Here is a 23637-nt window from a genome sequence, read left to right as displayed (position 1 = left end):
GCTCCTGCTTAAGATTCTCTCTTTCTTCTTCTGCCCTCCCTCCTCCCCCTTCTAAAAAAATAAAAACAAAAATTAGGAAGACTAGGCTTTGAGGGTCTTGAAGCAATCTGAGCTTCAACCTTAAGAGTTAGGAGGTGAAAATACTTGTGAGTTTCTGTCTGGCACAAGTTGGCCTGTAGGTGCTGATACCTTCTCTGATTGTGCGTTGTGCACAATGGGAAGCACCTTGAGAGAGAATCTTGCTCCTACAATAGAGTGCAGCTGAAAATAGGACTTTAGGGATGAAATCAGACTGTCAGTGGAATAATAGAGTTCACTATTGAAAAGAACCCCTTTTAGATGAATTCGTTTTGGTATATCTGTCACTGAACCATTATATAACCCTAAACAAATGAGGCAGTTTTATTTGCCTTGACATGAAAGGATTTCTGGGGCACCTGGGTGCCCAGTAGGTTAAGCATCCGACTGTTGATTTCAGCTCAGCTCGTTATCCCAGGGTCATGGGTTTGAGCCCTGTGTCAGGCTCTGCACTGTCAGTGCAGAACTTGCTTGGGATTCTCTCTCTCCCTCTCCCTCTGCCCTTCCCCCGCTAATGTGCACGTGTGCGTGTTCTATCTCTTAAAGAAAAACATTTTAGGGGTGCCTGGGTGGCTCAGTCGGTTAAATGTCCGACTTCAGCTCAGGTCACGATCTTGCGGTCCATGAGTTCGAGCCCCGCATTGGGCTCTGGGCTGATGGCTCTGAGCCTGGAGCCTGCTTCCGATTCTGTGTCTCCATCTCTTTCTGCCCCTCCCCCATTCATGCTCTGTCTCTCTCTGTCTCAAAAATAAATAAACTCCTTAGCACAGCTGGTCTAGGCCTTTAGAAAAAAAAAAGAAAGAAAAACATTTTAAAAAAGGAAAAAAAAGGATTCCCGAGATGATTTTCTTTTATTTAATTTTTAACATTTATTTATTTTTTTAGAATTTTTTATGTTTATTTTTGAGAGAGAGACAGAGTGTGAGCAGGGGAGGGGCTGAGAGAGAAGGAGACACAGAGTCTAAAGCGGTCTCCAGGCTCTGAGCTGTCGGCACAGAGCCTGATGCAGGGCTCAAACCCATGAACTGTGAGATTATGACCTGAGCCGAAGTCAGATGCTTAACCGACTGACCCACCCAGGTGCCCTGTGTATTTATTTTTGAGAGAAAGACAGAGCGTGTGGGGGGCGGGGGGGGCAGGGGCAGAAGGAGCGAGACACAATCTGAAGGAAACTCCAGACTCTGAGCTGTCAGCACAGAGCTGGACATGGGGCTCAAACCCACCCACAAACTGTGAGATCATGACCTGAGCTGAAGCCGGACACTAAACTGACTGAGCCACCCAGATGCCGCACCAAGATGGTTTTCTTTAGTGAAAAGTACAAGGTGCCAAACTGTGTTTAGAATGCTATTTTCAGGGCACCTGGCTGCCTCAGTCGGTAGAGCATGTGACTCTCGATCTTGGGGTCGTGAGTTCAAACCCTACTTTGAATGTAGAGCTCACACACACACACACACACAAAATAGAATGCTGTTTTCAAAAAAGGATATATATGGATATGTTTGCGTATGCAAAAACTATGGAAACAAGAAACTAAGGAGAAAACCGGCCCACAGGGAGGAGAGCTTGGTCACCAGGGATGAAAGTGGGACATTTGCATTGTATACTCTTTTGCATTTTGTACCAAGTATAAGTATTATTTATTTAATAAACAAAATATATGTAAATACATGAAGGTTGCCTTTGGTGAATCATTTTGCAAGGTTCATTTGTAGTGCAAACAACCACTCCCTCATTTGCTTTGGAAATGTTGACATTTCTGTCCTGGATTTTCTTAAAGCATGAAATACCAGAGTCTACAAACCACACCCTGAGTGTTCTAAATTTGAGGTCACTGACAAAACCAGCCATGCAAGTGTGACTTTCCAAAAGGCCAAACATTGTCAAGAGAAGCAGAGTGAGTAGCAGGGGGCTTAATGCATGCCCAGCATCTGACAAGTTCAGAGGAGTGGGTGGAAGTAGGACAATATCCTTTCTTTATAAATGGGGAACCTAGAGGCACCTGGGTGGCTCAGTCTGTTAAACGTCTGACTTCAGCTCAGGTGGTGATCTTGCGGTTTGAAAGTTCGAGCCCCACATCAGGCTCTGTGCCGACAGCTCAGAGCCTGGAGCCTGCTTCTGATTCTGTGTCTCCCCCCACCTCCCCGTCTCTGCCCTTCCTCTGCCTGTGTACTTACTCTCTCTCTCTCTCTCTTAAAAATAGATACATAAACATTTTTTAAATTTTTTTAACGTTTTTATTTATTTTTGAGACAGAGAAAGACAGAGCATGAACGGGGGAGGGGCAGAGAGAGAGGCAGACACAGAATCCGAAGCAGGCTCCAGGCTCTGAGCCATCAGCCCAGAGCCCGACGCGGGGCTTGAACTCATGGACCGCGAGATCGCGACGTGAGCTGAAGTTGGACGCTTAACCGACTGAGCCACCCAGGCGCCCCAAATACATAAACATTTAAATGGGGAAACTAAAGCCTGAAGGGGAAGAGACGTGCCTAATAAAGAGATCATGCCATTTGTGTCAATAAGGGAGAAAAATGACTCCATATGCGTATGTGCGTAAAGAACTCTGGAAGAAGGGGCACCTGGATGGCTCAGCTGGAGGGGCATCTGCTCTTAATCTCAGGAGGGTGAGCTTGAGCCTCATGTTGGGTATAGAGATTACCAAAAATAAACAAACAAACAAACAAACAAATAAATAAAATTTTTAAAAAGTACTCTGGAAGGAAACACAAAACACTAATAATATCAATGGCTAATTATGTGGAAATGGAAGGTGAGAAGTGGGAGGGAGGGAGACAGAGGTAGGAATGAGATTTTCATTTTGAACTTGAAAGAATCCTTGATCTATTTTTTTGAATAGAAGCCTGTTTTAAAACTTTATAAGGAGAGAGGCATCTGGGTGGCTTAGTCAGCTTAATTAAGTGGCCGACTCTTGATTTCAGCTCAGGTCATGATCAGGTTCATCAGTTTGATGAACTGTGTAAGGTCCTTTGCTGACAGCATGATCTGTTTGGGATTCTCTCTCTCCCTCTCTTTCTGCCTCTCTGCCCCTCTCTCTCTCAAATAAATAAATGTTAAAAAAAAAAAAAAAACACTTTATAAGGAGAGATGGGCCATGACATCTACATGACTTAAAAATTCAGTTTTCAGGAGCACCTGGGTGGCACGATCAATTAAGCGCCTGTTGATTTTGGCTCGGGTCGTGATCTCACTGTTGGTGGGTTTGAGCCCCGTGTTGGGTTCTGTGCTGGCAATGCAGAGCCTGCTTGGGATTCTCTCTCTCCCTCTCTCTCTGCTCTTCCCCCACTCACGCATGCTTTCTCTATTTCTCTTTCTCAAAAAAATAAATAAATGAATAAAAATTAAAAATAAATAAATTAAAATGTTTTCAGTTTTCAAGGAAGGTATCATGAAGCTATGGTCTCAGAGATAAAGAATGTGATGTTGAAACCACAGGTCAAATCCTGCCGCTTCAAATGCCAATGACTGTGACTGTCTGAATTATTTTATCATGTTGAGATTTGTTTGAGATAGTATGGGCCATCAGCTGGCTTAGATCTCATTTTTGATATTAGGCAGATTTGTCAAAATCATGTAATAATAGCCCATTGCTAGTTTGTGGATTCAGTCGTATGGAAAGGCACCAGAGGGGAGGAGAAAGATCAGTGGACAGGAAGTCAAGAAACCTGCCTCTAATGGAACTTGGCAATTTATTATTATTTTTTTTATTTTTTATTTTTTTTATTTATTTTTGGGACAGAGAGAGACAGAGCATGAATGGGGGAGGGGCAGAGAGAGAGGGAGACACAGAATCGGAAGCAGGCTCCAGGCTCCGAGCCATCAGCCCAGAGCCCGATGTGGGGCTTGAACTCACGGACCATGAGATCATGACCTGGCTGAAGTCGGACGCTTAACCGACTGCGCCACCCAGGCGCCCCGGAACTTTGCAATTTAATGTACCTGTGACTGTGGGCAACTTAATTCCAATCCATAGGCCTATATCACATTTGTAAAATGGAAAGATTAGTTGAAGTGATCTCTAGGTTTCTTTTTAGCTTGGATATTGGGTTTTGAAAGCTTTATTCACAATTTAGAACTAAAGGGGAATTTATGAGATCATATTTCAAAGCCAGGAAGTAGTAACAGTCTGTTGGCTCTTTTGCTCCTTTGATCAGAAGCTACAGAAGAACTAGTGAGTGATCTTGGCCTCTCTCTCCTATAACCACACACCCACACCCTGATGGCAAGTATCTAGATCTGTGTTCCTCAGAGCGTCTGTTTAGGGAAATGCTAACTAATGTTCTATGAGACATCAAATACATTTATGGCATCTTGTATAATAAACGTTCCTGATGGAGAGTCACAATGCTATTAAACGTCCTGAGAAGGCCTGCCATAAGGAAACTCACATAATTTTACTTAACCCAGCATGTTTCAAACATACGGAAATAGAACACTTTGGCATACCCTATCCTCTGTTTGGAACAAATGGGATTCACACGCCTACATTTTTAGGGAATTTATGAGACCAGCTATCAGTTGGCAGTTAGGACAGTTCTGGGACCTCTGCAAATATGGGAAGATCTAGTACATTCCTCAGGGAGCTTGGGAGTCTTGTGATTCTCACAGCTCTCCACCCCACCAGTTAAAAGAAAATCTTTCAACAGTGGGAGCCTCAGGACCTCCTTTGTTTTGCAGGAAAGTTCCCATCTAAGCAAGGAGGTCGGTGACATCCCTTTCACTGCTGGTTTTGATTTAGTTTTGCTTTGGGGAACTTGTTTTCATCACTCTTTTTGTTCAACAATTACTGTTCTCTTTCTTTCCTAGCTCCATAAGGTTTGTATAATTTCCTCCCTCCTAATATTTTCACTACCAAACGGGTAGGTGGGAAAGGTTCATGCATCATTTGGGTACTGAACCTGCCGGTGCTTCACATCCTTCATTTGTTTTTGAGAGTTTTCAGTCTCAATTCCCTCAATTCCTGACTCATCAGGACACACACACACACACACACACACACACACACACATGCATGTGCATAGTCATTTGGAAAAAATTAACTTAATCTGTATTTCTTTTTTTAAAATAGTTTATTTATTTTTTAATTTATATCCAAGTTAGTTAGCATATAGTACAACAATGATTTCTGGAGTAGATTCCTTAGTGCCCCTTACCCATTTAGCCCATCCCCCCTCCCACAATCCCTCCAGTAACCCTCTGTTTGTTCTCCATATTTAAGAGTCTCTTATGTTTTTGTCCCCCTCCCTGTTTTTATATTATTTTTGCTTTCCTTCCCTTATGTTCATCTGTTTTGTGTCTTTTTTTTTAATGTTTTTATTATTTATTTTTGAGAGAGAGACAGATCGTGAGCAGGGGAGGAGCAGAGAGAAAGGGAGACACAGAATCTGAAGCAGGCTCCAGGCTCCAAGCTGTCAGCACAGAGCCTGATGTGGGCCTTGAACTCACGAACCGCAAGATCACGACCTGAGCCGAAGTCAGACACTTAACCGACTGAGCCACCCAGGCGCCCCCTGTTTTGTATCTTAAAGTCCTCATATGAGTGAAGTCATATGACATTTGTCTTTCTCTAATTTCACTTAGCATAATACCTTCTGATTCTATCCACGTAGTTGCAAATGGTAAGATTTCATTCTTTTTGATGGCTCCAGTGTGTGTGTGTGTGTGTATACATACACATACATACATATACATACCATACATATAATATATACTATATATATATATACACACACACACATACACACATACATGCATACATATATATACTACATCTTCTTTATCCATTCATCTATCGATGGGCATTTGGGCTCTCTCCATACTATGTTTGCCTATTGTTGATAGTGCTGCTACAAACATGGGGGTACATGTGTCCCCACCTGTATCCCTTGGATAAATACCTAGTAGTGCAATTGCTGGGTCGTAGGGTAGTTCTATTTCTAATTTTTTGAGGAACATCCATACTGTTTTCCAGAGTGACTGCACGAATTTGCATTCCCACCAACAACGCAAAAGGGATCCTCTTTCTCCGCATCCTCACCAACATCTGTTGTTGCCTGAGTTGTTAATGTTAGCTACTCTGACAGGTGTGAGGTGGTACCTTATTGTGGTTTTGATTTGTATTTCCCTGATGCTGAGTGATGTTGAGCATAAAATCTGTATTTCTGAAGACTTCTCAATTATTTTGGCTCCATCATTAAGCAGTTTAAAGAAAATACAAATCTCGAAGCAGGCAAAAACGTACTATGCATTGGCGTACCTGTAAGTCTGAAACCAAGAAACAATACGAAAAGCTACTTTTGCACTTAGTTCCTTTTTTACTTTGAGGTTTTCAGGATTTCTGCCTAAGCAAACCACCTTAGTTTTCTTTTTAAGATTTCATTTTTAAGAAATCCCTACACCCAAAGGGGAGGTTTGAACTTGCAACCCCAAGGTCAAGAGTTGCATGCTCCATGAACTGAGCCAGCCAAGAGGCCCCAAGATTCCCAGTTTTATAACAGGTTTATTTAAAAACTCTTGGAAAGCCAATAACCTGTTAGTATACTAAATTATTCTTCAACCCCATGGGACTTGAGTTACATGATATGATTAGCACTTTTTTGTAAGTAAGCTCTACGCCCAAAGCCCAAAGCGGGGGCTGGAGATTACAACCCTGAGATCAAGAGTTGCACACTCTGCCAACTGAGGTAGCCAGATGCCTCAAATATTAACACTTTATGTCTTACTTTTTTCCCCAGTTCCAGACCCACTAGCCTTTTCCTTCTCTAAACACTGCCCCAAATTGTTCTTTGTCCCAGGGAAATCACCTGTTTCTAATCCATCAGGCTGACCTGCCATAGTTTCACTGGCTGAAGCTCATCCTTTTGTCAAAGACCACATGGGGCACCTGGGTGGCTCAGCTGGTTAAGCGTCTGACTTCGGCTCAGGTCATGATCTCACTGTTTGTGGGTTCGAGCCCCGCATCAGGCTCTGTGCTGACAGCTCAGAGCCTGGAACCTGCTTCGAGTTCTGTGTCTCCCTCTCCTGCTCACACTTTGTCTCTCTCTACCTCTCAACAGGCATCTTACCCCTGACAGTGCGTGTCTTACCCACTGGAAGCAATGACATCAGTTGCCTCTGAATATTCCTTCCATGAGAAGATAGGAACCGTCCTCAGCTCCTGCTAGCCCAGAGCTGCTCCAACTTAACATGTATACAAATCCTGTAGGATTCAATTAAAATACATATTCTGATTTAGAAAGTCTGGGCAAAATTGAGATTTTGCATTTCTTTTTTTTTTTAAGGTTTATTTATTTTTGGGAGAGGCAGGGAAAGAGAGAGTACACAAGCTGGGGAGGGGCAGAGAGAGACACACACAAACACAGAATCTAAAGCAGGCTCCAGGCTCTGAGCTGCAAGCGTGAAGCCCAACGTGGGGCTCGAACCCACAAACTGTGAGATCATGACCTGAGCTGAAGTCAGATGTGTAATTGACTAAGCCACCCAAGTGCCCCAAGATAATACTTTAATGCAATATTTAAAAAATAACAATTAATGTAAAAAATGCATGATGAATAAAATATCAGCATTTAAAATAAAGACAGGATCCAACAACACCAGTATTAGAGCAAGGCAAGCAAGGCCAAATTCTATGGGTTGTAGGGTCAGACCACACTCAGTCTAGGGTGGGTATTAAGCGACTGGTGGCACTTAGGTTTTGTGCCTACTTCCTGGTCACAAGTGAGTCTGGAAGAGCAGCATATTCTGGCTAAGCTATTCTGAGGAAAACCTTAGTATTTATTAGAGTTAGGGTAGAGGTAAATCACTATAGAACTATAGAGAATAGAGGACAAAATACCTCTTGTGAAACTGGGGAGGCTCCAAGGAAAAGATAAGGTTTGAGCTGGGGAAAAGGGAAAGCAGAAAGAATATTGGATTTGCAATCAGAAAATGGGGTTCCTTTCTTTGCTGCTTGCTTTACTAGCTGTGACAATTCAGGCAAGTCACTTTGCTTCTCTGAGTGTAACTATGTGTTTACACTTTATGTGTAAAAACTCATCCTATGTGACGTGCCAAAGACTTGTGAGGATGAACTGAGATTAAATGAGTGAATGGGGTTTCTAAACTGAAAAGCACTATGCAAACATCTTGGACTGTTATTAAGTCCATAAGGAGGGACAGGATTTTGACAAAAGGCATTGAGGGAGAAAGGCCTTTGGGCAGAGAGAATGAAAGGTGAAGTGGTTTTTGTACGAGTCTAGACAAAAGGAAACTGGGCTTTGAAGACTAGGAAGATGAAAGCAGTCAAGGAATGCCTGTGTTTAAAGACCATTAAGGAAACAAAGCCCAGGACCCCAAGCTTGAAGGGTAAAACCAAGCTCTGTGGTCTCACAAGTACTCAAGAGTGAGACACCTTACTCTCACATTTTGCTTCCTAGATGGTCTTTTTGAAGGCAGGCAGGCACTATGTCTTACTTATCTTTGTTTCCAGAAGCCTGACACTTTCTGGCCAAGTGCACTGTGTTCCGTTCTCAAGGAATGAATGAGTGTCCGTCCATAGGCTTGGGACCTCTACCCCAAGGGGTGGTACAGATTAAGTGGTTGGGAAGCTTTGAAAAGCAGGTTCTTCTGTGCACGCTGGGATGCTCTCCTGATAGCCTGGTGTTAAGAGAGCTCACCAGATCCTAGGTAAGGACGGCACTCTTAAGGAAGAGTAAGATGGGGCAAGGGCTCTAACAGTCTTATTGCTGCGATGACTGAAAATCAAGGGAAGGTGGGGGGATGACGACTACACGTGTTAACATTTAACAGAACTACAGATGAGTGTGAACACGCAAGCACACACAGACGCACAAATGAGTGCACGGGAAACTGGTTAAATCTGAGTAAGGTCTGCAACCTAGTCAATTGTATTGGCGTGGTCAGTTGCATTGTGCCAATGTCAATTTCCTGGTTTTGACAATGTAGCATAGTTACGTAAGCCGGTGAGGGAAGCTGGGTGGGTGATGGGTATACCGAGACTTCCTTGTATTAATTTTACAGCTTCTTGTAAGTCTAAAATTATTTCAAAATAAAGCAAAGAAACCAGAAACAAATAGAGCCTCCCTCTCGAGCCCAGCCTCGCCCACCCCGACAGCGCCCCACACCTCACGCTTCGCCCTCCGTACCCCCTCTCCTGCTCAGGTAAGGCGGGGAGAGCGGGAGCTGCAGGGCCGCGCACGCGCAGTCCTGAAATCCCCCGCCGCGTCGCTAGAAAGTCACGCTTGCGCAGTCTTGGCCCTTGCCCGCCGCGCCTGCCCCACTACGCGGCGGGGTACTCGGCCGCCTTGGCCCCTTCGCGCTGCCGTCTTTTCCGGCAGTTGGAGCGCTTCCTGTTGTCCTCACCCGCAACCGCCCCTCGGCCCGGACTCCAGAGTCCCTCAGGCGTCCCCTCGTCTCTTCTGGTCGGCCGGGTGCTGCCGCTGGGGCTTCGCCTGTCCGCCCGTCGAGAGACATCGCTGGCCGCGCCGGCGTCCGCGGCTGGTCGCCGCCCCCAGCCCTTCTTCCCCCGGGGCTCTGGTGAGTGTCTCGCTGCCACTGTCTTCAGGCCATGCCAGGCTTTTCCCCTCGTCTCCTCCCGACTCTTTTTGGGCTTCTCCCTTCCCGCCGACGCCCTCTTTCCAGCCCTGTCCCGTCGGCCCCTCGGCCGCCCTCCTCAGCCCCCTGACAGTCCCCCTCCTCTGGGTTTCCCCAGGGTCCCCTGTCAGTCCTCTCCACGTTTTCCCAGTCCCAGGCTCCCCACCCCATTCTTTCTTTCTTTCTTTTTGTGCAGCTGGGGCGGGGAGCCAGGCTGTCTCTCTTTTCCATGTTGCCAGCTTTGTCTTCTCGTTGCAACAGCTCAGTCTCCTCTGGGACCTCAGTCATTGCCAGTTTTCACTTCTTTTGCTTTTTTTCTGGGGTCTGAGAACCTAAGAGCTGTTGTGTGAGGCAGAGGTGTGGAAAGCCCACCTTGGGGTGTGGTTCCTTTGAGTCTGCTCCCTTCCCGGTGGCTAGTCTTAGGGTACTGGGCTTCAGATCATCTTAAAATCACAGGAAGATTGAGTGGAGATTTTTTTTTTTTTTTTTTTTTTTTTTTTTTTTTTTTAAGAGTAGAAAAGAAAAGTCGGTAAGGACTGGGAGGAAAGTCTGTGTCAGAAAGTGTATGGAACAGCTAGTAGAGAGACCAGATCTCCCGGCTGCACTTCGAATTGACCGAAAGACACAGAGACACTTGCTGTTTTTGAAACGTACAGAGGAAGGTTGGCGCGAGGTAGACCTTGTGCTTCCTCCCCCTTTCAGCTCACCTTGGCTCTGAATTCGGATTAGCCAGGCAGTAGATGTGGTTTCCCTAAACGTAAAACATGACCACGATAATGGGCTCCACTGTCTACCCCAGACATTCGAGAGCCGCTTGCTCACAAGGGGACCAGAGCACTATCCTCCAACTTTGTAGAGAAAACCACTTCACGTGCCAACTCCATCCCTACCAAACCTACGTAGCCCCAGCTCCTAGTAATGGTCATAAAAGATGAGTGCCTTCTTCGTAAATCTTTATAAGGTGCTTACTAAGTGCATAGCATTGTGCATGAGACTGGAGAAGGATATTAAAAGTACTTGCTTCCCATTGGCTTACAGTTCAGGAGGAGAAATTAGCATGCGTGATTCTTCTTCTTCTTCTTCTTCTTCTTTTTAAAGTTATTTTTTGTTTACTTTTGAGAGGGAGAGAGAGAATCCCAAGCAGGCTTGTCAGTACAGAGCCCGACGTGGGGCTCGATCCCCTGCAAACTGTGAGATCAAGACTGGAGCTGAGATGGAGAGTCGGAGGCTTGACTGACTGAGCCACCCAGATGCCCCAAAGATGGATGACTGTTAAGGAGTAGTCTTAGCCTCCGTGTTCATTTGCCCAGATGGAAGGTTCTGGATTGTCAGTCACAAAGAAAGAATTAGTGAGAGAAGGGGTGTTCATAGAGGTAACAGTACCATTGTAAAGTCAGTCAGCCAGGCATAGCCATCTGGGTTGAATAAAACAGTGGTTTTCATGTGATCTGCTTTTATGTTTGCAGTACCTACCCCTGCCTTACAAAGATCCAGTTCTCTTATTAAATTTTTAAAACTTTTAAGGGCCTCCTGGGTGGCTCAGTTGATTAAGCGTCGGACTTCGGCTCAGGTCCTGATCTCAAGGTTCGTGGGTTCAAGCCCTGCATCAGGCTCTGTGCTGACAGCTCAGAGCCTGGAGCCTGCTTTGGATTCCATGTCTCCCTCTCTCTCTGACCCTCTCCCACTCACACTCTGTCTCTCTCTGTCTCTCAAGACAAATAAAAATATAAATAAATAAATAAATAAATAAATAAATAAATAAATAAATAAATAAATAAAACTTTTAAGAATTTCTCACCTACCTATTCCCTAATTCTGCAGAGCTGAAGAATGAAACAAACAGGGAAGGGACCTCCCGTAGTCTGTAGGTCAGGGCATGAAGGCTTGAATTGTCAAAAGCATAAGGGAAAGCTCTGTCTTATAAAAGGTACTTGGTTGACCCAGTAAACCTATAAATTGCTATAGGGCAATAGTAATTGTATCTTCTGATGAAAGGTTATTAGAATAGGCTCATCCTTTTATGAGTGAAGGAAGGGGGGGAGGAGGAGGTTTTGAAGAAAGGTCAAAGGGAAGGATAGTGCAATCTTTGCTATCACATTAGAGACTGTATGTGAAGGTTGAAAATCATTCTGCTAGAAAATTTGTTAGCCTATTATATGATCATCTTTGAGTACGCTTCATATCCTGTTGATCTTTTAAAAAGCTTAGGAAGCCATGCCAGTGACTTAAATGAGTCAAAACTTTCTCCACCCCAGTATTTATATACCTATCAATGTAAATGTAATTTTGTTCTTTAATTTTGTTGACAACTGAAAAATCATTAACTCGCTCAACTTATGTTTATTAACCACTTATTATATGGAAGGTGCTCTTTGTCTTAGGTTTAAACACTCTTCTAGTTGCGTTTCTATGTTAAAATAATTTCAGTTGTTAAAATGTAACCACATCTGTGTATTTATAAAAATGTCTCCAGAAATGTTCAGACCAGGGAGGAGTACAAAGCACTCCCTTACTTCAGACTTGTTTTTAAATCTGGTTTCAAAATTTCTTCACCAGACTTAGAGTGCATGTGGTTTTCATTGTGGGTGGAGGGGGTATAGGCTGACAAATAAGGAACCACACCCAAGCTTCATAAACCAGAGGTTTTTGAAAAATCTACTGATGTCCTAAAAACATTTGCGTTTTCTTTGTTTGGTATTAGCAGAAACTTCCCCCCAAAAAATATAACATAATAACAAATAACATAAGGTAGAGCTGAGCTCACTTGAATTTGTGATTACTGATCATTTTGGCACATCATCAATAAAAACATTTGAAGTAGAGCCTTGATTTTGAATTTCTTTGCTCTCAAAGAATTATTCTTTTATATGATTTTCCCTGAATATTTTTTTAATAAAGTTGCTTAATGTTAAGCCTTTTGTCTTAGTAATAGTAAGTATTTGCACATTCCTTAATAGCTTTAATCTATGAGACAGTTTAAAAAGCTGCTAAGTATGGGGTGCCTGGGTGGCTCAGTCCGTTGAGCATCCAACTTCAGTTCAGGTCATGATCTTGTGGTTTCTGAGTTCCAGCCCCACGTCGGGCTCTGTGCTGACAGCTCAGAACCTGGAGCCTGCTTCAGATTCTGTCTCTCTCTCTCTGTCTCTTTCTCTGCCCCTCCCCCATTCACACTCTGTCTCACCTTCAAAAATAAAATAAACATTAAAAAAAAATAAAATAAAAAATAAAAAGCTGCTAAGTATTAAGGGGAACCTGAAGGAAACTTTTCATAGAATGTACTCTCTTTGAAAATGGCCCTTGGCCCCTCCTACTTTTACTCCGCTTTATATTGGGATGAAAGGACAGACTTAAAGGCAGGCAGTCATGTTGGAGGAAGGCATGATAAGGATAAAATACTGAACATTATTGCCAATGGTGGAGCAGGTCCAGATTGGTGAATGGTGTGGCCAAGTGTGACAATATGGGCTGGCAAAAATATCTGGGGTGGGGGTGGAGGATGAAATTTAAATTTAGGAAAAAATGCTCTATAAACTATTTAAACCTTGTTGGTATCAGTTTTCTCATACGTAAAACTAGGAGGTTAGGGTCCCTTGTCTTTCAGATCTCTTCCATCACTAAAATTATGATTCAGGTTATTTCTTTGTAACGATGTTTTTTTATCAGTTATTTGTTTTGATTTGTAAATCCAAACAGACAGCAAGCATTTATCAAATATCATAAGACATGTCAGAGTACATGAATACCTATAAATGGGCATTTTAGTCATAGGTTTTTTTTAACTATAGGAATGGCAGATTTAAAAGTTATTTGTAGTGAGGGGGCGCCTGGGGGCTCAGTTGGTTGAGCGTCCGACTTTGGCTCAGGTCATGATCTCGCAGTTTGTGAATTCCAGCCCCGTGTCGGGCTCTGTGCTGACGGCTTGTAGCCTGGAGCCTGCTTCGGATTCTGTGTCTCCTTCTCTCTCTGCCCCTCCTCCACTTGTGCTCTGTCTCTCTCTATCAAAAATAAATAAATGTAAATTAAAAAAAAGTTATTTGTAGTTTAATAGTAATAGTACATGTTCATTGAAGAAAATATGGAAATTATGGAAAAGCACAAACGAATAAAATGATGTATTGCGTTCTTACTGCCTAGAGTTAAGCCGGTGGTAACATTTTGATATGTTTTTCAAATAATTCTGTGCACATCTGGTAAACACATAAATCAATAATTTAATCAGTTCTGTTGTTGGATATTCAAGTTATTTCAAGTTTTCCTTTGCCATTACACTGCTACATTGAGTCTCCTTGTGTATGAATCCCTATGGGTCTTTGATTTCTTTTAGGTAGATTCTTGGATGGCAAAGAATTATATCGTGTCTATATTATATCTTCTTAATTTATGCTTATGGTGTTACGATCTTGTTCTCTTCCTTTTTTTAAAATTAACAAGATGTTTTAAAGATATTCATGTCACTTTTAGGTACAGATAGATTTGCTTCTGACTGCTGCATGTTATTTCTTTATGTGCACCCACAGCATTTTATTTATTTCCTTAATGAATTGGCTTCAACTTCCTATGTCACAAATGATGGCATAATAAACATCCCCTCTAATGCACATCATTGTGCATATCTCCTTAAGAGCATGTGTGACAATTTCTTTAGGCCTTATACCTAGAGATGATATTTCTGGGTCATAGGACATTAATACATACTTATTTTCACCAAGTATTCTGTTTATGTGGCTTTTGTTATATATTTACATGTTTGTCTTCTAGAAAACTTGTACCAGTTTACTTTCCTACCAGGGAGGTAGGAGAGTGATTGATAGTTGATGGATTCTAACTCCAAAACTAATACCTCTTCTTTTTTTGTTTCTAGCAGCCATGGCAATGACAGGCTCAACACCTTGCTCATCCATGAGTAATCACACAAAGGAAAGGGTGACAATGACCAAAGTGACACTGGAGAATTTTTATAGCAACCTTATCGCTCAACATGAAGAACGAGAAATGAGGTAAAGAATTTTGTTTGAGAAAATTGTGTCATGGTTTTGGCATTCATGTCTAGTGTCACAAAACACATTCATAATACTGTTGAAAGGAGATAAGAATAGCAGCGTCCATATTATATCCTATCCCATTAGAATGGAAGGACAGTGCCATTGATTTCCAGAGTCCTTGCTATTAACCCACTTATTTCTACTACTAGCCAATAACACAGGGGTGCCTGGCTGGCTCAGTCAGTGGAACATGCCACTCTTGATCCTAGGGTTGTGAGTTTGGGCCCCATGTTGGGTATAGAGATAACTTAAAAATAAATGCTTAGAAAAAAAATAACACAGAATTCCATAGTAGTATGAAAACATTGGCCAAATTCTTAGATTTATTGTTAAAGTAGTGCGATGTAGTAGAAAGAGCAGCCCTTATGGAATCAGACCTGGGTTTAGAATCCTGCCTTTACCATTTAGTAGCTGTCTGAGGCCAGGACCAGTTTCTTAGACTTTTTGTGTATCAGTTCCCAATCTGGAAAATGGGGATAATACTTGCCTCGCAGGATTGTTGTGGGGATTAGATATAACATATGTGAGTATCCACCATAGTGCTTCTCACATAGCAATCACTCAGTCACTTAGCACCTTGTATATATTATTTATATAGTAACTCGTAATTAAAATTTTGTTCCCAACATTTTATTATGAAAATGTTCAGAAGTACAGAAAAGTTGAAGGAATTATACAGTGAATACCTGTATATACATCTAGATTCTTCAATTACCATTCATTGTTTTATCACATATCCATCTATCCATCTCTGTCTATTCATTAAACCATCTTAATTTTTTGCTGTACTTCAAAGTATGTTGCAGATGTCAGTATATTTTACTTCTTGTATAGCAAATGAGTTCAATGTGTGTATATATATACATATATATTTTTTAAAATATTTTAGTTTAAACAGTTTAAATATTTATTCATTTTGAGAGCGAGAGAGTACGTGTGAACAGGGGAGGGGCAGAGAGAGAGAGGGAGAGAATCCCAAGCAGGCTCCTTACTGTCAGAGCAGAACCTGATGTGGGGCTTGATCCCACGAACTGTGAGGTCATGACCTGAGCTGAAATCAAGAGTCGGATGCCTAACTGACTGAGCTACCCAGGCGCCCCACAAGTGTATGTACCTGTAAGAACTGAAACTCCTACCAAGACATAGAACATTATCATCATCCTAGAAAGTTCTTTGATTCTTGGAGATGTTCCTTCAACCCCAGGCAACCACTATTGTAATTTTAGATTACTCTTGCTTATTCTATACAAATGGAGGTTGTAAATGGATTTATATATAGTAAGCACTCGTTTCAGTAAGGCTTTTTTCACTTAGCCTAATGTTTCAAGGTTCATCCATGTTGCTGTTGTATCAATAGTTTGTTCCTTTATATTGCCGAGTACCATTCTATTTTCTGACTATACCTATACCTCTGTTTTTACATTCTTCTGTTGATAAACATCTGGGCTTTTTTCTACTTTTTGACTGTTTTGGATATGTTTCTATGAACATTTGTGTACAGATCTTTTTGTGAACATTTGCTTTCAATTCTTGGGTAAATATTTAGGAGTGGGATTGCTGGTTCATAAATATACATAAGTATGTTTCATTTTATAAGAAACTGCTAGACCTTTTTCTAAAATATTATCAATAACGTATGAGAGTTTGAGTTGCTTTACATTTTTGTGGACAAAACGTCTGTCAGTCTTTTAACTTCAGTTATTCTTATAGATGGTTAGTGGTATCTTACTGTTTAATTTGCATTGCCATGATGATTAATGATGGTGAACATTTTTTTATGTGCCTTTTGGTCATTTGTATTTTGTGTGTGTGTGTATAAAGTGTTTCTTCAAATTTTTTGACCATTGAGTTGTAGGAGTTCTTTATAAGTCCTAGTTACCAGTCTTTTGTCACATAAATGTTCTGCAAATAGTTTCTTTCAGTCTCTGGCTTTCCTGTTCATTTTCTTAACAGTGTCTTTAGATAAGCAAAAGTTAAAAAAATTTTTAACCTTTTTTTTTTTTTTTTTTTTTTTGAGCAAGACAGAGTCAGCACCAGTGGCAGAGGGGCAGAAAAAGAGAGTGAGAATCCCAAGCAGGCTCCACACTGTCAACGCAGAGCCTGGTGCAGGGCTTGAACTCATGAACCGTGAGATCATGACCTGAGCCGAAGCCAAGAGTTGGAAGCTTAACTGACTGAGCCACCTAGGCACCCTAAATTTTTTTTTAATGTTTATTTTTGAGAAAGAGCATGAGTAGGAAAGAGGCAGAGAGAAAGGGATACAGAAGATCTGAAGCAGGGTCTGTGCTGACAGCAGAGAGCCCGACGCTGGGCTTGAAGCCACAAACCATGAGATCATGACCTGAGCTGAAGTTGGATGCTCAACCGACTGAGCCACTCAAGTGCCCCAGAAGTTTTAAATTTTGATGAAATCTGGAGTGCCTGGGTGGCTCAGTCGGTTGAGCATCCAACTCTTGATTTTGGCTCAGGTCATGATTCCAGGGTTGTGGGATCGAGCCCCACATTGGGCTCTGTGCTGAGTGTGGAGCCTGTTTGGGATTCTCTGTCTCTGTCTCTCTGTCTCTCTCTCCCTCTCTCCCTCCCTTCCTCCCTCTCCTTCTGCCCCTCTCTACTGCTCATGCTCTCTCTTTCTAAAATAAAAGTAATGCTAATAAAAAAAATAGTTTTGATGAAATCTAATTTGGCATTTTTCTCTTTTATAGCTATTGCATTCTGTGATCTCTAAGAAATCTTCACTCCTCCCAAGGCATAAAGATATTCTTTTACATTTTCTTCTGGAAGTTTTATAATTTAGTATTTACATTTAGTTCTATGATCCATCTTGAATTAATAAGTGTATGAGGTGGGGATTGAGATTTTTTTTTGTTATGGATATTCAGTTGTTTTAGCACCATTTGTTGCAAAGATTTCCTTTTCCCCATTAGATTCTTCGGCATTTTTATCAAAAACCAAATACCATGTAGCGTGTATCTGTTTTTTTTTTTTTCTTTTTAGAAGGTTTTTTCTTTTCTGTCTTTTATTCTTTCATTCATTCATTCATTCATTCATCAGTGAGGGAGAGCCAGAAAGAGAGGGAGACAGGATCTGAAGTACACTCTACACTGACAGCAGAGAGTCCGATGTGGCACTTGAACCCACAAACCGTGAGATCATGACCTGTGCTGAAGTTGGGTGCTGTAACCAACTGAGCTACCCAGACAGCCAAGATTTTATTTTTGTAAAGATTTTATTTTTAAGTAATCTCCACACCCAACATGGGGTTCACACTTACAACCCTGAGATTGAGTTGCATGCTTTACTGATTGAGCCAGCCAGGTGCCCCCATTTGTGGATTTTTTATTCTCTTTCATTGATCTGTTTGTCCCTATGTCAGTATCACTCTGACGTGGTTACTGTTAGCTTTGTGCTAAGTTTTGAAGTCATGTAAGTTAAGTCTTCAACTTCATTGTTGGTTTTTTTTCCCCTAAGATTGTTTTGGATTGTCTAGTTTCTTTGCATTTTCCTTTCCTTTCTTTCTCTCTCTCTTTCTTTCTCTCTCTCTCTCTCTCTCTCTCTCTCTTTCCTTCCTTCCTTCCTTCCTTCCTTCCTTCCTTCCTTCCTTCCTTCCTTCCTTCCTTCTCTCTTTCTTTCAAGAATTTAAAAAATTTTAATACAGTTCAAATTAGTTTGCTGGGTTCATTTCAGCTCCTTTACTGCCAAATCTGAGGGCAGGGACTGCTTCAGTTTCCCTGCCTTCTCTGTCTGTGATGACCAAAGTGTAAAGGTATCTGCTGCATCAGACTTTAAATTTCACATTATCCTTGTTGTTCTTGATCTTGATGGACTTGGCATCCTTTACCTGGCTGTGAGCAGAAAATCCTTGATTTCTTCAATTTTGTAAGACATGGCTACGAAGGGTGCAGGCAAGCATGCAGCCAGCATGGCAAGTGGCAATTTTATTTTCATATAAATTTCAGAATCAGGTTGTCAATTTCTAGAGGAAAGCTTAATGGAATTATGAATATAATTGTACTGAATCTGAAGATCACTTTGGGGGAGCATTGACATCTTAACAGTATTGAATCTTCTGATACATGAACGTGGTATATCTTCCCATTCTCTTAGGTCTTTAATTTTTCTCAGAAGTGTTTTGTAGTGTTTAATATGGGGTTGTTATATGTTATTTTGTTCATCTATTGCCAGTACTTTGGGGTTGTTTTGATGTTGTTGTAAGTGGATATTTAATTTTTTTTCCAGTTGTTGCTGCTGGCATATAGAAATATACCTGAATTTTGTATATTGACCTTATACCCTGCAACTTGCTAATTTACTTATTCTAGTAGCTTTTTTGGTAGATTTCTTAGGATTTTCTGTGTAAACAATTATGCATATTCAAATAGAGAGTTTTGCTTCTTTTCCAATCTATCACCTTCTTTTTCTTGCCTTATTGGATTGACTGAGATATCAGGTACAACGTTGGCTATATGTGGTGAGAGTAGACATTTTTGTTTTGTTCCTGATTTGAAGGTAAAAGCACTCACTATTTCACTATTAGTTGTGATGTCACCTGTAGGTTTTTCAGAGATGTCCTTTGTAGATTGGGGAAGTTTTCTTATGTTCCTGTTTGGCTGAGTTTTTAACATGAGTGTGTGTTGAATTTTGTCATATCCTTTTTCTGCATCTTTGCATCGCTGTTTATTCTTTTAACATGATGAATTACATGGGCTGATTTTTTGCACGTTAAATTAACCTTGCCTTCCTGGGGTAAAGCCCTCTTGATTATAATATAATGTATTCTTTTTGTATGTTGCTGGATTTGATATACTAATATTTTCATAAGAGCTTTTGCAGCCACACTCTTCATGAAGGTATAAATCATGATTGAACTTTAAATATGCAGATCTGAAAGTGAAATAGCAAAATATTTTATAGCTGGTGGTGGCTAGCTGCTGTTCACTGAAACAGAGAAGTGCCTGCAGAGTGCCCTATGTTGGGATCATGGGGAATTCAAGGATAAATTTGCACAGTATATCTCTAGGCATGCTGTTGGAGATAGTTATTTTCAACTACAACCACTCTCTTGAAATTGTAGTTTCTGGTATTATAGAAAGAAAACAAATACTTACGAGTTCTGATTAAGATACTTGTTTTATTTGATAATAGGTGTTTTTTGTTTTTGTTTTTTTTTGCTTCAGAGAGAGAGTGGAAGAGTGGGGGAGTCAGAGAGAGGGAGGGAGGGAGAGCGAGAGCAAGAGAGAGAGAGAGAGAGAGAGAGAGAATGAATTTGAAGCGGACTCCACACTTAGCGCAGAGCCCAACACTGGGCTCGATCCCATGACCTGAGCTGAAATCAAGAGTCTGACATTCAGCAGTTAAGCCACCCAGGCAACCCTGTAATACTTGGTTTTTAATCCTACTGGCTCTGCCTTAAAGTTCATTATTGATATGTATCATGTTCTCTAGTAATTATACGATAAATGGTGTTATGTTATTAATGACTGTTACGTTGTGATTTACACTAAATTACACCCCAAAATAGGTTGAAATCAGTGCTTTTTTTGTTTTGGATTCTTTTTTTTTTTTTTAATGTTTTATTTATTTTTGAGACAGAGAGAGACAGAGCATGAACAGGGGAGGGGCAGAGAGAGAAGGAGACACAGAATCGGAAGCAGGCTCCAGGCTCTGAGCTGTCAGCACAGAGCCCGACGCGGGGCTCGAACTCACGAACCGTGAGATCATGACCTGAGCCGAAGTCGGACGCTTAACCGACTGAGCCACCCAGGTGCCCCTGTTTTGGATTCTTAAGATGGAAATACCTTCCAAAAGCGGTGGTGGTTTTGCTTTTCTTAAAGATCAAATTAACCAAAAGAGATTGTGCAAAGGGAATGGTAGACACTTAAGAGGATTAGGATGTGTGTTTTTGGTAAAATTTTTTAATGATTTTTTTTAATGTTAACTTATTTTTGAGAGAGAGAGAGAGAGAGAGAGAGAGAGCGCGCGCAGTGGAGGGGCAGAGAGAGACAGAGACACAGAATCCGAAGCAGGCTCCAGGCTCTGAGCTGTCAGCACAGAGCCCGATGCGGGGCTTGAACCCATGAAGCACAGGATCATGACCTGGGCTGAAGTCAGATGCTTAACTGACTGAGCCACCCAGGCATCCCTCATCTTCTTTATTTAATCCTTGTTTTGCCTCTGATGGTAAGGTTCTCTAGGAACACCACTTCTATTCTTTCTCTTATGTGATCCTAATTATGTGGTAGATATTGATTATTGCCTAGATATTCGTACAAAATAATTTATAGCAGCCTGAAACCAAAACCAAGGAAACTGGCATTTTTTTCTTAAAAAAAATTTTTTTTTAATGTTTGTTTATTTTTGAGAGAGAGAGAGACAGAGTGTGAGTGGGGGAGGGACAGAGAGAGAGGGAGACAGAGGATCTGAAGCAGGCTCTAAGCTGTACATCAGTACAGAGCCTGATGCAGGGCTCAAACCCACGAGCTATGAGATCATGACCTGAGCTGAAGTTGGATGCTCAACTGATTGAGTCACCCAAGCACCCAGCATTGTTTTCTTATTAAATATTGTGTTGTTTCTGTTCTTCATAAATACTATTTTGGTGGATTAATTAAAGCCACAAAAACCTAATTTAATAGGAAGTAATGGTGTGTTTCCTCCCCTCTTACCCCAAATCAAATAAGAATTTTCCTACATTTTACCCTTTGAGAATTAGCAAGTTCTACTACTCCTGTTAGATAGTCTTACCCAGATTTCCCCCTGTCTGCATTTGGTCTGATCTGATACTGAGTTGTAATATTGTGATTACTATTAGTCAGCAAGTGTCAGTTTTATTTAAGTCCCAGGAATGGGTAAATCTTGACCTTTGATTGTTAATTCACTGATTAGATATATCAGTCAAACCAAAGTAATTTGTCGAGATTTTTAAAAAATCTGTAATATTCATTTTTAGGATATTTCTTGAGAGTTTTCTCAATTTTGATCATGGAAATAACAAGTAGTGTTTATTTCTTTACTATTTTTCCTGGTTTTAAAATGTCTCATCAACAGAAATTAGAAATATTGTCTAGTCAGCTGTCTTGTAGAGTGGATTAGCTCTTTTCTCCCATTTCTGCAACCTCTGAATCAAGCTGTACTGGGAGGTGAACTTAAGGTTGGCAAAAAGGGCTAATTACATGCAGTCATAAGTATGTTTGCACATTGATACACACTTGGATCTTTTCCTCCCCATTTGGCAACACACATTTTATGAAGTTGGCTGTGTACAAGACGCTATTCTTAGTGGAGAAGGAGGATTCAGCTACTTGCCCTTACCATCTCCTATGAGAAGTGGGCTCTCATGCAGATAAGTAGAGCTCACAGAAAGCCCTTGATGGGGTGAGGTTGGGGGTGGCCTCCAAGTGTAAGTGGGCGGTCTTTCTCCTGGGGTTCTGCTCTGGACCTTTGGAGTTGAGTGCAAGAGTAGCTTCACCAGTGGCTGGAGTGTTAGCTAAACTGGCTCTTCCACCAGGGACACACAGTGGAGGGGCCTGCTTTTCTTTTTCATTATGAACACTTTTAAACATACATATAGAAAGACTATATGTCTTTCTATATGTATGTATCTGTGTATCTTACAATGAACCCCCATATACTCATTCCTCAGATTCAGTAATCATCAAGATTTTGTTAAATTTGTTTCATCTATTCCATTTTATTTTTTCTTGCAGTTGTGTTTCAAAACAAAATTTAAACATCTGTCATGTCCTACGTACTGTAGGGTACATCTTGTAAAATATGGCCATTTAATTACAATGTCATCATGAATCTAACAAAGTTAATGGTAATTTCTTGGGATCATCTCACAGAAGATATCATTTGTAAGCCTCATTTCAGGCTATGCTTGCCATTTTTGGTGTCTTTAAGATCTTCATTGGCTTGGCCCCAGTATCATTACCATGGATAGGCTTTTTTCTGGACACTTTTCTGATGAACGAATCTGATTGTGTTCAAGGAGTTGATTCTGATCACTTTACTCTCAGGTAGATACTCTACAGAAACCAATTTAATTATGCTTGCAGTCAAGCTATGGAAAGCTTCTTAGTTGGAACTGAGATTTAAAATATAGTCAGAAGCAGGTGTGCCTGGGTGGCTCAGACTGTTACGGTCCGACTCTTGATTTTGGCTTGGGTCATGATTTCATGCCCAGCATGGAGCCTGCTTAAGATTCTCTCTCTCCTTCTGCCTTTCTCTCCCTCTCTCTCTCTTTCGGAAAAAAAAAAAATACACAGTAGAAGCAACCATCTCTGGGACACACATTACATGATAGCACATTGGACTTCTAGCCTAGTCTGGTGTGGTCATTCAAAAAAACATAGTCGGAAATTATGGTGTTTGATACTTAAGGCACAAAAAGAGCTAACCATGGTTGAGATATTATAGTTCTTGCCGTGATGTTATCTTTGATTCTTTTTATTCTTCTCTACTTCAACTATTTAACCACTGAAATGGAATTAATTTATACTCCTGAAAGTACCAGTAATACAGCCTTCTCCTTCCAGTAATGTGCACACATAGATACATACCCCAAAATATTCTGGGAACTCAGAGAAGAGAAGTGGGCAGACTGGGAGCCATGCCAGTGCTTCCCCGACTCCCCCCCCCCCCCCCCCCCCGAATCAGGGTCAGAGTAGATCTTTTTACTTCCTGAGAGTTTGGATATGAATTCTTGATGTCATCTGATCCTGTGGATGTGTAGTATGATTTCTAACATGATACTGATTTAAACTAATTACTATTATTGCAATAATTATTTATTGACCAAAATAAAACCCATTATCTTTCCCTTGGTCCTTTCTCTGTGTTTCCTCTCTTGTTTACTGGTGTCATTATCCTCCCACACAAGAAATTGTAAGATTTTTTCCTTTGACTCCTG

General features: G+C 41.2%; 1 protein-coding gene, 1 long non-coding RNA gene and 1 pseudogene across 3 annotated transcripts in view; 2 read left to right on the top strand and 1 right to left on the bottom strand.

Annotated features, from left to right (window-relative positions):
* The first annotated feature begins 1311 nt into the window (after positions 1-1311).
* LOC123385349 lies at positions 1312-7333 on the top strand. The gene is made up of 2 exons (XR_006597711.1): positions 1312-1975; positions 7152-7333. It is a non-coding gene; the product is annotated as an uncharacterized LOC123385349 (long non-coding RNA).
* A 2007-nt stretch (positions 7334-9340) lies between these two features.
* The window catches only part of STK38 (serine/threonine kinase 38), a 41733-nt gene continuing 27436 nt past the window's right edge, over positions 9341-23637 (top strand). The window contains exons 1-2 of one of the 2 annotated variants that reach the window (XM_023253924.2): positions 9341-9630; positions 14552-14684. In XM_023253924.2, the coding sequence (XP_023109692.2) occupies positions 14554-14684 (131 nt within the window). In that variant the 5' untranslated portion in view covers positions 9341-9630; positions 14552-14553. Of the gene's footprint in view, positions 9631-14548; positions 14685-23637 lie in introns of both variants that reach the window. The other variant, XM_045057458.1, reaches the window with a different exon arrangement.
* On the bottom strand, positions 18405-18614 carry LOC123385348 (annotated as a pseudogene).

The sequence above is a fragment of the Felis catus genome, chromosome B2, assembly GCF_018350175.1.
Source record: "Felis catus isolate Fca126 chromosome B2, F.catus_Fca126_mat1.0, whole genome shotgun sequence".
In the NCBI taxonomy this organism is placed as follows: domain Eukaryota; kingdom Metazoa; phylum Chordata; class Mammalia; order Carnivora; family Felidae; genus Felis; species Felis catus.
The sequence above is the reverse complement of the archived record's forward strand: the minus strand, read 5'-3'. Positions and strand labels throughout refer to the sequence as shown.